This window comes from Budorcas taxicolor, chromosome 10 (genome assembly GCF_023091745.1).
Source record: "Budorcas taxicolor isolate Tak-1 chromosome 10, Takin1.1, whole genome shotgun sequence".
Classification (NCBI taxonomy): domain Eukaryota; kingdom Metazoa; phylum Chordata; class Mammalia; order Artiodactyla; family Bovidae; genus Budorcas; species Budorcas taxicolor.
Window position 1 is genome coordinate 100928655 of NC_068919.1, and position 13309 is coordinate 100941963.

General features: G+C 40.4%; 1 protein-coding gene across 1 annotated transcript in view; it reads left to right on the top strand.

Moving 5' to 3' along the window:
• The window catches only part of CTDSPL2 (CTD small phosphatase like 2), a 72707-nt gene that overhangs the window by 45701 nt on the left and 13697 nt on the right, over positions 1-13309 (top strand). Inside the window, exons 5-8 of the mRNA XM_052646961.1 lie at positions 2673-2888; positions 7427-7505; positions 7793-7904; positions 10025-10111. Of these exons, the coding sequence (XP_052502921.1) occupies positions 2673-2888; positions 7427-7505; positions 7793-7904; positions 10025-10111 (494 nt within the window). The remainder of the gene's footprint in view (positions 1-2672; positions 2889-7426; positions 7506-7792; positions 7905-10024; positions 10112-13309) is intronic.

The window sequence follows — 13309 nt, forward strand, 5'->3', positions numbered from 1 at the left end:
GTGGTTTAAATGATGCACCGTAAAGTCTAACTAGATGAGGCGGGTGGGATGTGAGAGAGGTGTGTGGATAAAGGAGACTGGCTTTTATCAGACATGAAGATCACATGTAATAGAAATATGTGAGAGAGACGCTAGTTAGAAGATTAGGCAGTCGTTGTAGGAGATAAATTATTTGAATTTTAGGTTTCAGAGGGGAATGGTTTCTCAATGACAGTGTCCAGGCTGTGCCCATGGTAATGACTACTAAAGAGCATGATGAGTGTAGATAGGGCTGAAGAGGGCCAGGCCTTGGAGGCTGGTTATTGGATGAGTCACTGACGTCTCCTATAGGAACAGCTCTATAGGCATTTAATAGAGCAGTAAACTTGTAGCTAGGTGTTAAATTGCTCTGTGATTAAGAGGATGCTGGCTGTAGGTGGTAGGTGACAGCATGGGGGATAAGAGAAGAATTGTGTAGTCTGGTGACGTCAACCTCAGAGGAGCAAACATTTTCACACATTAGGGGAAAACCAATGATCTGGCAGCAGCAATGGAGGTGCATGAATTCTGATTGAGTAACAAGAATGAGACAATAAACAGCTTTCAGGGAAGGGTAATAGGAAGAGAGACATTTTTTTGAAAGAGGTTAAAATTAAGGCAGTGGAGGGAGAAGGGATAGTCTGTGAGAAAGTTGAGAGTTATTGGAGGTTGATTTTGTTGTTGAAAATGATATTTGGAGGATTCCAGAAAGAAATGGAGAGTTGGGGTCAGTCCATAGTGGGAGAAAGATTGGGCTGCAGGTTCATCTTGGTGATGGTTGAATGTAACGAGGAAATTGACTTCTTTGTTAACGAGGTGGAATCTTGCTGAGAAAATTGTTCCTGTATCTTGGAATGAAAAGGTTCTTATGCTTACGGGAACAGCGGACTCATTTTTAGAGAACTATCTCTAGTTTAAAAACATCAGAAGCTGTTTGAGGCTAGTGGAAAAGTGTGTGTGTATGTATGTTGCCCAGCACGTGGTAGGCACTCCATAAACAGCACTCACTAATGAAAAGAAGTTCTCTGGCCAGCAGTACTGGATTACACTTGACCTTGAACAACATGGGTTTGAACTGTATAGGTCCACTTCTACAAGGATTTTTTTCATTATAGATACTACAGTAGGACACCGTCTGGTTGGTTGGATCTGAAGGTTTGGAACTGTGGGTGCGGAGGGCTCACTACCTGCAGCCCCTATGTTGTTCAGAAGTCAGCAGTATATATTGATACTTCAAAGTTGCTGAGAGACTAGATCTTGAATGTTCTCACCACAGAAAAGAAATAATTATGTGGCAGGATAGAGGTTTTAGCTAATGCTCAGTTGGTAATCATATTTCATTATATAAAGTATTAAATCAGTTAATTATATCTCAATAAAAAATATTTTAAAGTTCTGAATTGACTCATTTAACTATAAATGGGTATTTCTAAGCTATTTGAAATAGCTTAAGCTACCCTTAAGAAAAACTGTTCACAAATACCACTCTAGCTTATAATAGTCTTTATTCCTTATTGTTTGAAGTGTCTAGTGAAGACTCACTGAATAATGGTGTCCTTGGATTTGTTTCTGTTCCAGGAAGTTTTTCTAAATATTGATGAATTTTTATTTTTATTAAATATATCTGACATATAACATTGTGAAAATTTCAAGTTGTACAACATGTTGATCTGATAATTTATATATTGTCCTGTGATATCAGCTGATTACACAATCATCTAGCTTAAAACTCAACATTCAAAAAACTAAGATCATGGCATCTGGTCCCATCACTTCATGGCAAATAGATGGGGAAACAATGGAACAGTGAGAGACTTTATTTTGGCGGGCTGCAAAATCACTGCAGGTGGTGAGTGCAGCCATGAAATTAAAAGTCGCTTGCTCCTTTGAAGAAAAGCTATGACTAACCTTAGACAGCATATTAAAAAGCAGAGACATTACTTTGCTGATAAAGATCCATCTAGTCAAGGCTATGGTTTTTCCAGTAGTCATGTATGGATGTGAGAGTTGGACCGTAAAGCTGAGTGCTGAAGAATTGATGCCTTTTCACTGTGTTGTTGGAGAAGACTCTTGAGAGTCCCTTGGACTGCGAGGAAATCCAACCAGTCCATCCTAAAGGAAATCAGTCCTGGGTGTTCATTGGAAGGACTGATGTTGAAGCTGAAACTCCAATACTTTGGCCACCTGATGTGAAGAGCTGACTCATTGGAAAAGACTCTGATGCTGAGAAAGATTGAGGGCAGGAGGAGAAGGGGACAACAGAGGATGAGATGGCTGGATGGCATCACCGACTCGATGGACATGAGTTTGGGTGGACTCTGGGAGTTGGTGATGGACAGGGAGGCCTGGCGTGCTGCGATCCATGGGGTCACAAAGAGTTGGACACGACTGAGCAACTGAACTGAGCTGAACTGAACTATGGTCATCGCAGTGATGATCAGCATGTGCTGTTATGTTATATGATTGTTTCCAGTGGTTGGATTAGCTGAATCTCCTAGCAGGCCTGGTGCCTTCGGGGGTGGTGTCTGTGCTCACTCTAGGCTGCATCATGTCTCTAAAGCTTATTCATTACTTGCTTTAAAGTTGTGTCTGTCTTTCCTCTCCCACTGCGAGCTGTTAAGTGATGATTAATGTACACTGAATCATAATTTCAGGAACATCAGGATCCGATTCCCCAGGACAGGCTGTGGAAGCTGAGGAGATAGTAAAGCAGCTTGATATGGAGCAGGTGGATGAGATCACTACCAGCACCACTACATCAGCTAATGGAGCAGCTTACTCACATCAGGCCGTCCAAGTGAGGCCGTCCATAAATAATGGTTTAGAAGAAGCAGAGGAAACAGTTAATCGTGATATACCACCCCTTACAGGTGAAAAATATTTTTTTCTTACACGTTTTCATAAAGTTTGTAAAAATGCAGTACTTCATATTTTTTCTTAAATAGGCAGATTAAATGCATAAATCTTTCTTCCTTGAAATTAATAAAATTGGAAATAAAGTGTTTCCTCCCAAATCTAGTCATTTTGAAATTGAATTTTTTAAAGGTTATTTGACCATTTTAGACACTTAACAGTTTAATTATTTGTACCAATCTAAATTTAACACAGCTAACAAAATAATATGCTTACATTTATGAGCATATTTATTATAAATGTGTGAGTTTTACATTCTTAAGATCTGAAGTCCCTGTGTAGAGGTAATCTCATACCTTCAGGTTTGTTTCATGTGCGGATGACATCCCCACAGAAGAAACTCCTATTCTCGGGTCTCTCTGTATACAGACTTTGCAGCCTCATCTGGATCCTTTCAAAGGCCTACCATAACTGGTAGGTCCCTGAGCCAGTTAGAAATATAGAAACATGTAGGGTCAGCATTTATTACCTAACTTAAGAGTAATACTGAGTTTAACGAGCAGGTCAGCATGAATTATGCACATAATTTATTCCTGGGTGGATAAGACTTGTAGATGAGCTTATTGTTGACCTGTCTTTAATAATGCTGATTGCTTCCCCTGTGTTACAGCCTTGTGAGATACGGACTGAAGCCAAGGCTCTTGAATTTTTGTTTGATGTTTTTCTGTTTTTGTGGTTCTTTATTAACCTTTGTACTTATTTTTTCTGGCAACTATGGCGACAGAGAGGGGATTTCTAAAACTTTAGTTGCTAGTGGGGAAAAGTGAGATTTACTCCATTTCTCATTCATTATCTGTTCCTCTAACACTTGAAAGTGCTGCACTCAACATGCCAGCAAGTTTGGAAAACTCAGCAGTGGCCACAGGACGGGAAAAGGTCAGTTTTCATTCCAATCCCAAAGAAAGGCAATGCCAAAGAATGCTCAAACTACCGCACAATTGCACTCATCTCACACGCTAGTAAACTAATGCTCAAAATTCTCCAAGCCAGGCTTCAGCAATGAACCGTGAACCGTGAATTTCCAGATGTTCAAGCTGGTTTTAGAAAAGGCAGAGGAACCAGAGATCAAATTGCCAACATCCGCTGGATCACGGAAAAAGCAAGAGAGTTCCAGAAAAACATCTATTTCTGCTTTATTGACTATGCCAAAGCCTTTGACTGTGTGGATCACAGTAAACTGTGGAAAATTCTTCTGGAGATGGGAATACCAGACCACCTGACCTGCCTCTTGAGAACTCTACATGCAGATCAGGAAGCACCAGTTAGAACTGGACATGGAACAACAGACTGGTTCCAAATAGGAAAAGGAGTACGTCAAGGCTGTATATTGTCACCCTGCTTATTTAACTTCTATGCAGAGTACATCATGAGAAACGCTGGACTGGAAGAAGCACAAGCTGGAATCAAGATTGCCGGGAGAAATATCAATCACCTCAGATATGCAGATGACACCACCCTTATGGCAGAAAGCGAAGAAGAACTAAACAGCCTCTTGATGAAAGTGAAAGAGAAGAGTGAAAAAGTTGGCTTAAAGCTCAACATTCAGAAAACGAAGATCATGGCATCCGGTCCCATCACTTCATGGCAGATAGATGGGGAAACAATGGAAACAGTGTCAGACTTTATTTTTTTGGGCTCCAAAATCACTGCAGATGGTGACTGCAGCCAGGAAATTAAAAGACGCTTACTCCTTGGAAGAAAAGTTATGGCCAACCTAGATAGTATATTCAAAAGCAGAGACATTACTTTGCCGAATAAGGTCCATCTAGTCAAGGCTATGGTTTTTCCTGTGGTCATGTATGGATGTGAGAGTTGGACTGTGAAGAAAGCTGAATGCCAAAGAATTGATGCTTTTGAACTGTAGTGTTGGAGAAGACTCTTGAGAGTCCCTTGGACTGCAGGGAGATCCAGCCAGTCCATTCTGAAGGAGATCAGCCCTGGGAGTTCTTTGGAAGGAATGATGCTAAAGCTGAAGCTCCAGTACTTTGGCCACCTCATGCGAAGAGTTGACTCATTGGAAAAGACTCTGATGCTGGGAGGGATTGGGGGCAGGAGGAGAAGGGGACGACCGAGGATGAGATGGCTGGATGGCATCACGGACTCGATGGACGTGAGCCTGAGTGAACTCCGGGAGTTGGTGATGGACAGGGAGGCCTGGCGTGCTGCGATTCATGGGGTCGCAAAGAGTCGGACACGACTGAGCGACTGAACTGAACTGAACACTTGCATAATTGAACACCTGCTTTTTGTGACGGACACTGTTTATAAAGATGACTAAGATATGCTCATTGACCCTGAAGAGTATATGATTTAATAGATGAGCCAGGTATACACAAAAATTACTACACAGTGTGATGAGTGCTGTTACAAATAAATGAGCGAAATGTGGAGGTGGCACATTGCAGTTCCTCTGGGAGAATCAGGAGAGGAAAACGAGTGAGAGTTCTGCTGATGTTAGGAGATGAGAATGAGGGACAGAAGTGTTGCTTTTCCTCAGCTTCAGGAAGGTTGCTAAAGAGAACAAGGAGGAAGGAGGCTGGCTGCACCATTTACGTAGCTGTGTGACTTTAGATAACCTGAGCTCTCTGAGGTGGTTTTCTTAGCTTTAAAATGGCAATAATAATTTAGAGCTTTGGAGACTGAGATGAAATGTGAAAGATGCTCTAGCATGAGGTGTTCAAATGCTGTGAACACTTCCTGTCCCCCTTTTTCTGTGGGTAATAAGAACTTGAAGCAGTAAAGTGGTAGACGTGTTTTTCTTTTTGTCCCCTTGTGCTTATGAACCGTTAACTGGCGTAAAGTTGTTGGACATGAACAAAATTGTGCCTTACATCTGTTGGCATTTATTGAGCATACACACTGTATTGACTCTGAGAAGGTGTTAATATGTGAAAATAGTAAAATAAAAAGTAAAGAAAAGGTAAGTTTTTTGTCCTGAAAGGCTGTTATCCACCAGTATTCCATTCCTGGGCTTCCCTCATAGCTCAGTGGGTTAAGACTCTGCCTGAGATGCAGGAGACCCAGGTTGAGTCGGGAAGATCCCCTGGAGAAGGAAACGCCAACCTCTCCAGTGTTCTTGCCTGGAGAATCCCATGGACAGAGAGCCTGGCAGGCTACATACAGTCTGTGGGGTCGCAAGAGTCGCACACGGCTAAGTGACTCGACCACCACCAGCCCGTTCCTGTGGACAGCTCACAGCAGTCTCTGCTGCGGCCCGTTAGTTCTTTCAGGCTGTTGTAATGACAGACTCCCATTGGACTAGGTGACATATAAGCAACAAATGTAGTTCAGGAGTTTAGGAAATCTAAGCCCCAGAGCCCAGCAGGCTCAGTGCCCGGTGGAGACCTGCTTTCTGGTTCGTGGACAGCCGTCTCTTGCTGTGCCCTCGTCTTCCAGAAGCTGTCTGCGCTCTCTGGGGCGCCCCTTTTCAAGGCCATTGGTCTCACCGATGAGGGCTCCCCTCTCATGCCCTGATGACTTCCCAAAGACTCCGTCTCCAGACACCATCGCTCTGAGGGTTAGATTTCAGTGCAGGAATTGTGGGGAAACACACACTCAGTCTCTAGCCCACCTTAAACTTTCATCTCTGAGACGTTACCTGTTTAGTTTGTGGGGTATCTTTGTCCTCTCATTGAATTTAAGTTACAAATATTAGAAAATTCTCAACATAATCTCTGAAGCTCTCTCAATTGATTGAATTTTATGGAATTTCTTCTTGATTATTTTTAAATTACCTGTGAGTGAGAAGTGAAATAATGGGTCACCTAAAGCACTGGTTTCTATGTAGAGCATCGTTTCTTAACTTTCGAGGTCGTAGGCAACCTTGAGGTCCTGTGTGTCTTTAGGGGTTTGTGGGCCTCTTTAGAGACTGTCCATGGATCTTAAGTTGAAACTGCCTTCGAGTCTTTTTTCAGCACACACATACACATATTAGTGTTTAATTTTTGGTTGTGTCGGTTCTTAGTTGCGGTACCCAGGCTTAATGGTTGTGAGATGTTAGTCCCCGACCAGGGATTGACCCTGCATTTCCTGCATTGAAAAGCAGATTCCTGACCCCTGCACCACCAGGGAAGCCCCAGCGTGTATACTGACTGCCTGTACGCGCAGTGTGCTTTGTGAAGTATTACCGCTATAAGAGCACCATGGAATTTTTCTTATATATACAAACATCATTCAGTTAGAAATGGAAATTTTGTGGAGTGTGGTTTCCTAATAATGAGTAGTAAATCTTCTCTTAGTTGTTTGGGATTTAAATTTTGTTAGCCATGGTATAGCTTGCCGCTTTGTCTGTAATGGTAGTTTTTTCCTTTGGATCCAGAGTTAGATCTCTGTGTTAATAAAGTTACTTTTAAATACTGTTTATAAATTATTTCTGTCTTGTCTTTAACCAGAAATGCGCAGGGCTTCAGGACAATCTTAATAAAAGCAGTAAATATGTATACTTCATGGAAGCATTGAGTAAAAGCAACATTTTGTTTTCCCCTTTATTAAATAGCACCAGTAACACCAGATAGTGGATATTCATCTGCCCACGCAGAGGCCACCTATGAAGAAGACTGGGAAGTATTTGACCCGTGAGTTTTTATTTTTTCCTTTCCCTCTTGGGATAGAAAGAAAGCACATGTATACAGGGGTGGCTGAATGGTATAGTGCAAGGAACATCTTACCTGTAGGTATTAATACTTCTGCTGAGTTACTGAAATACTAATTTTCAGTTTTACTTCCATGTTTTATAAGTTTGGTTTACTAGGTTAAATATGTATTATTTAATTAAAAACTTAAAGATGGGCTGAGTTTAGTAAGATGTTTTATATTTACAAAAAATAGAAATGTTGAAATTTTCTTAAACTTTGATTTGTAGCTATTATTTCATCAAACATGTTCCGCCACTGACAGAAGAGCAACTGAATAGGAAACCTGCTCTTCCGTTGAAGACAAGAAGCACACCAGAATTCTCCCTAGTTTTAGACTTGGTAAGTCTGTTTTTTCTAGAGTTAGGAAAAATGAAGGAGTTATATTCTTTTTAAAAAATATTAGCCCCAAATACCTAAAAGAATACGAGAGAGTGAATTGCCTTACACATACATTTACTGTAATAACATGTCTTAGGTGTTCTGAAATGTTTTTATTTTAAGCACCATCTAATGCCAGGGCTTCCCATTGCATTGGTATCCAGTACCTTTTGAAAATAAATTAAGCTGCTTTTTTTCTCTCCCCACCCCGTTGCTACTTTGCTATTTAAATTCAATTATTTTTCCAACACTCCTATACCTTCTGTTCTGTTTTTTAATCTCCCAGTTAATTATAATTTCATGCCTAGAATTCAGTCTAGGGAATCCACAGTCATGTCCCCCTGAGGACCTGGGTCTTGATGAGTTAACCTTATGCAAGACCATACTCCTTTTCCTGTTTTTTTTTTTTTTTTTTTTTTGTATATTATCTCATACCAATAACTTTATTAATAGACTCTCAAAAGCATGACTTAATGTTGACTAATAAGACCTTTAATATGCTTTCTTGGTGTGATTTTAAATTTATATTTTAGGGTACCAAGAGAGCTTTGAAAACTGAATATCTCTTACCTTTTCCTAACCAAATTTAATATATAGTCACCATTATTTATATCTGCCGGCAATTTCTTGATATTAGCAAAAATATAATTCATTATGTAATGTTGGAACACATTTTACTCTTTAGTCTTTGTTACTACTAACCTATAATTGGAGATGTAGTTTAGTTCTCATTAATTTGTTTCTTAGGAAAAATTATTCTTTTAAATCTTAACTAGCAGGGACAGTTCTGAGAGTTTAGCACCTTAGCCTTTGCCTGGCCAAAGAGATAGAAGCTATGTATCCAGAAATCCTAAGCATTTAATGTGTATTAGAGGATTAAGTAGGAAAAAAGAAAGAAAAATATTGAAACTGATTATGAGTAAGTAAGATTTGATATGCAAGTTAGTGGAGAAACTGAAAAAGATTTCGCTAGATTTTTATGTTAGTAGTTGATATCATGATAGCAAGCTTGGCCGTAAAATTTTTAAACCAATATGAAGGGTAAAAAGAGAAGGGAAGATAAGAATTAGTGAGCATAAATGAGTAATTTTACAGACGCATATAAAGAAGAATGATCAAAATGTAGGTAGGTTATAGATGAAGATGAGTAGCAGAATTAGTTACGATCCAATTAAAGGAAAGAGAATACCTTTTAAAAAGATACTAAGATTTAAAAGGTACTAAGAAAATATCTTAATTTGTGTACTCTGATATGCTATTAAAAGAAAATGAGGCATGTCTAGAGTATTTTTTGCTCTTTGCCTCCACCAAGTTTAACTTTAGGTTCAAAGAAACACTGCAGCTAGTAACATGTGGAATCATAAGGTGTGAGCATTTGTATTTCATTTTAATTCATTTTGAGCATAAAGTGTTGTCGGTTCTGCAAATGGAAGGCTTCTTGTTTTTCCTCCAGGATTTGAGAAATACAGATACTTGCACATACCTTAGATGAACGATCCTCACATTCCTTTCCTCACAATGAGAAAAGAGGGTTTGGTAATCAAAGATACGTCTTGATTCACCGCTAATTTAGTTTACAGATAAGGAGCTATATATGAGTAAAAGGCATATATTTTTAAATAATTAAATGCTAAACTTCTATTGCTGAGTTGTAAAACTAAGAAGAAGAAAGTATATATGTGGTTAACAGAAGTGGGCAGCTGCAGGACTGAGAGCAGTGACCCTCAGACTCGCCTGATCGCCTGACCCTGAAAGACTTTCTGGAGCACAGACTGCTGAGCTCCGCGCTCTGCTCCCTGCTGAATTTGAGTTACCAGAAGAGCTGGCGAGCTCTCACTTCTCACTGGCAGTGCCCGGATAATGCCGACGGCGCACGCAGTCCTAGTGGCCGCCACCGGAGAACCAGTGACTTAGAAAGCTCTGCCCCTGACTGCTGTGCCTTGCATACGCAGGAAGGTGTTATGAAACTCATGTGCTGAAGGGTGCTTCAGTAAACGTTTTTGGTGATCATGAATACATATAATTATCATTTGAAGTATCTCAGTATCTTAGTTCGTTCAATATGTGCTTTTTATTTTAAGGATGAAACACTAGTACACTGTAGTTTAAATGAGCTGGAAGACGCAGCACTTACTTTTCCAGTCCTTTTCCAAGATGTCATTTATCAGGTAATTAAGCCTTTTTAACTTGAATTTTGGCCTGTTAGATATTCTGAACCAAGAAATCCTTTGTAAATATATATGTGTGTGTGTGTATATATTTTGGGGGGGGGGGGGCGGGGCTAAAGTTTAAGGTGTTTATTCCCAATGGATTTCATCTCTATTTCAATGATTTAGTAACACAAGGTAGCATCATGCTAAAGGACTACATTTAAACATTGTCACCAGAAAAACGTGGACTTTTCCTACCCACTGATCTGTACTAAGTCCCTGACCTGTTTGCCAGCAGGTGGAGGCAGAACACTGGCATCTTAGGTCCCCGGGAGCTTGGCCAGGGCAACAGCCGGCAGCATCGTTGCTTTCCAAAGCGCGGCTCGTGCGAAGAAAGCCCCCATGTGGGTCGCTTTCGCGGCCTTCCGTAGGGACGTGTCTGTGGGCTGCAGTGCAGTGAGTCGGGGGTTTCTTCGGAATCCCAGGGCTCTCCTAGTCAGTGAGTCGGGCGTGTCTTCGGAATCCCAGGCCTCTCCTAGTCAGTGAGTCGGGGGTTTCTTCGGAATCCCAGGCCTCTCCTAGTTCCTCTAGGCACTCTGCTTTTCCTGTAAAAAGTGAGCGCGTGTCTCCCTCATTTATGTTGATGGACAGGGAACAGTGCAAAATACAGATATCAGTTACAGATATCACTGTGAATTATCTGTTGACCATAGTTCTTACTTTGTTTGAGATTTTCCTATCATAAAATTTGAATTAATATGTGTGAATACATTTTGAGAACTACAAAGCGCCTTTCTGCCCTGGGCGTTGTTAGCAGCATTGCCTTGTGTCCCAGTTCTTGAAAGGCTGGCAGAGGGTCCAGAACCTTGTTGCTTGTCAGATAAAGCCCACCCAAGGGCTGACTGAGTTAAGTCACAGCACGTTTACGAGGCACGGTGAGAGGTGCTCACGATTGCTCATGCGCTCTTAATAGGCAGGATATTGGCGTAGAGGTCTCGGCACGTGACAGTTATTAGATCTTAGGAATCATAAGATTTTAGAGTTAGTTTGTGGTTCAGGATCTACTTTACCTACCTGATCTTGTGATTAGTCATAAGAGGATTTATTTAAGCAGTTATCATCAGTTCTAGTGTAACCTAGAAAGGAATTGTGGGTATGGTAAGACCTGGATACTGTATTTATTTCCCTTTTATGTAAACTGATTTTAGTTCTGATATATGATCAGAGGATGAACAAAATATACATAAAAATAAGGAATTTTAAGACTTTTAATAACTGGATGTTATTTAAGGTAAATCTTTCTTTTAAGCCATTTTCTGCCAAATAGGTTGTTCTTGTTCAGTGTACTTCAAAGACAGGAATCTTGTGGCAAATATAAATAGTGTAGCAATACGTTCTCTCTTTTTAGCTTGATAACCTTGTTTTTGTGTTCAAAATTGGCCTTAAAAACAATGGCTTTCAAGCTTTGAGTTTGGAAAAGAAAGCTATTACTGAAAAATACAAAGAATTACTTTGATGTGATTTCTTAAGCTTTCCAGGTTTAAAATTTATTTCCTACAGTTGGTTTGTCTGTTTCCATAATTTTTAGTAGTGAAATAAAAAACTTGGAGAGTGGAGAAGTTTGACTTTCCTTTCATGAGGATTTCTTTTCAGTCTGGCCCGAAAGGTGACTTTTTTCTCACTGCTCTCACCATTTCTTCCTCAGTTCTCCTCTGTGCAAAGCCCTTCCTGTCTCACGCGGGCCCGGACGGCTGTCTCACTGGAGCGCGGCTCTCGGCAGCGCAGGTGTTGCCTGGGAATGACCCCCATAGGCACTGCGTCTACATCTGTGGCGCTCAGAGAGCCCCTCCTCACGCATCCGGCTTCCGCTTTCCGAGACAGGAAAACTAGATGGTCTGGCCAAGTCAGGAAAAATGGGCAGGAAGCTTGAATCTAAGTTACAGAGATGGCTGCATTTTAATCTGACTTAGCTACTACGTTGTGTGCAGAATTCAGTTCCCTCTCAGTAAGCTGTTGAGGATGTCCGTGGCTAACGCTAGATTTCTGGTGTTGGCATAGCCATTCTGTCTACTTTTTAAAAATAACTTTGCAGAAATCTTGGGTTAGGGTTCCCCCAGTTTTCAGACCGGCAAGCTCCCTTTAAACAGGGAATGATGTCTTTTAAACTTTCAGTGGTGTTGTCTCCATCTACTGGCAAAGAAGAAGTAGACACAAGGGTCTGGGATGACCTAAGAGAGTTTGGAGGAGCCACATTTTTAGGTAAGATGTGACTTATGTGTTTAACAACTGCAGTGTGATGTGGCCCACTTAAAGGTAGATATCTGTAAAAGACTGTATGTACTGTTAAAGAACAATTGGTTGAGATTTAAATTCACAACATAAAATTAACCATTTTTACGGGAACAGTTTCATGGCATTTTCCTGTATACTCTTGGAAATGTCAGCGCTGTAACATTTTCACATATATGCTTTAAGATGAAATGGTAATGTTAAGATAGGATCAGAATTCTTCATCTGAATCAAAGCCAGGTAAAGTGTCCTCTTGGGACTTGTGTTACTTTTGCTTTCTTTTTATGGTAAGTTTGTTGAGATAGAACTATCTCTCATTTTAATTCTGCTTGCTGTTCTCTTTCAGAACCATTTAAAACGTAACTTGTCTTCTGTATGTTTTAATAATTATCTGTATCAGGAGTTGGCAAACTTTTTCCTGTAAAGGGCCAATTGTCATTATTTTAGGGTCGCAGTCTGTGTTACAGCCATTTTCTGCCATTGTAGCATGAAAGTAGTCATAGGAGCACAGAATGAGCAAGCCTGACTGCGTCCCAGTAAAACTTCACTTAACAGAAATAAGTGATGATCTGGATTTGGCTCAAAGGCCATAGTTTGCTGACCCTTGGTCTAATAATTACGAGAGTATATGCAGTAAATTTACATATTCAAATTCTAAATGGAAGTAAGTAATCAACTGTTGATCAAAATTCTTGTTAATATATAGAGAGATTCAGAATTAGATCCACTATACCCTGACTGTGGACTTTCTAAGGTTTTTGCAGATGAAAGTTTGAGGGAAATTTTAGGGTGGTCACTACTCAGCGTTTAAAGATTGCCTTACTTCTCTCGATTGACAAGTAGGGATCAGCTTAGTTAATGCGAGACCCAGAATAATGAAGAGAGAGATTATTCAAGCCTCAGTTTAGTGCCTTGAGTGTATTTGAA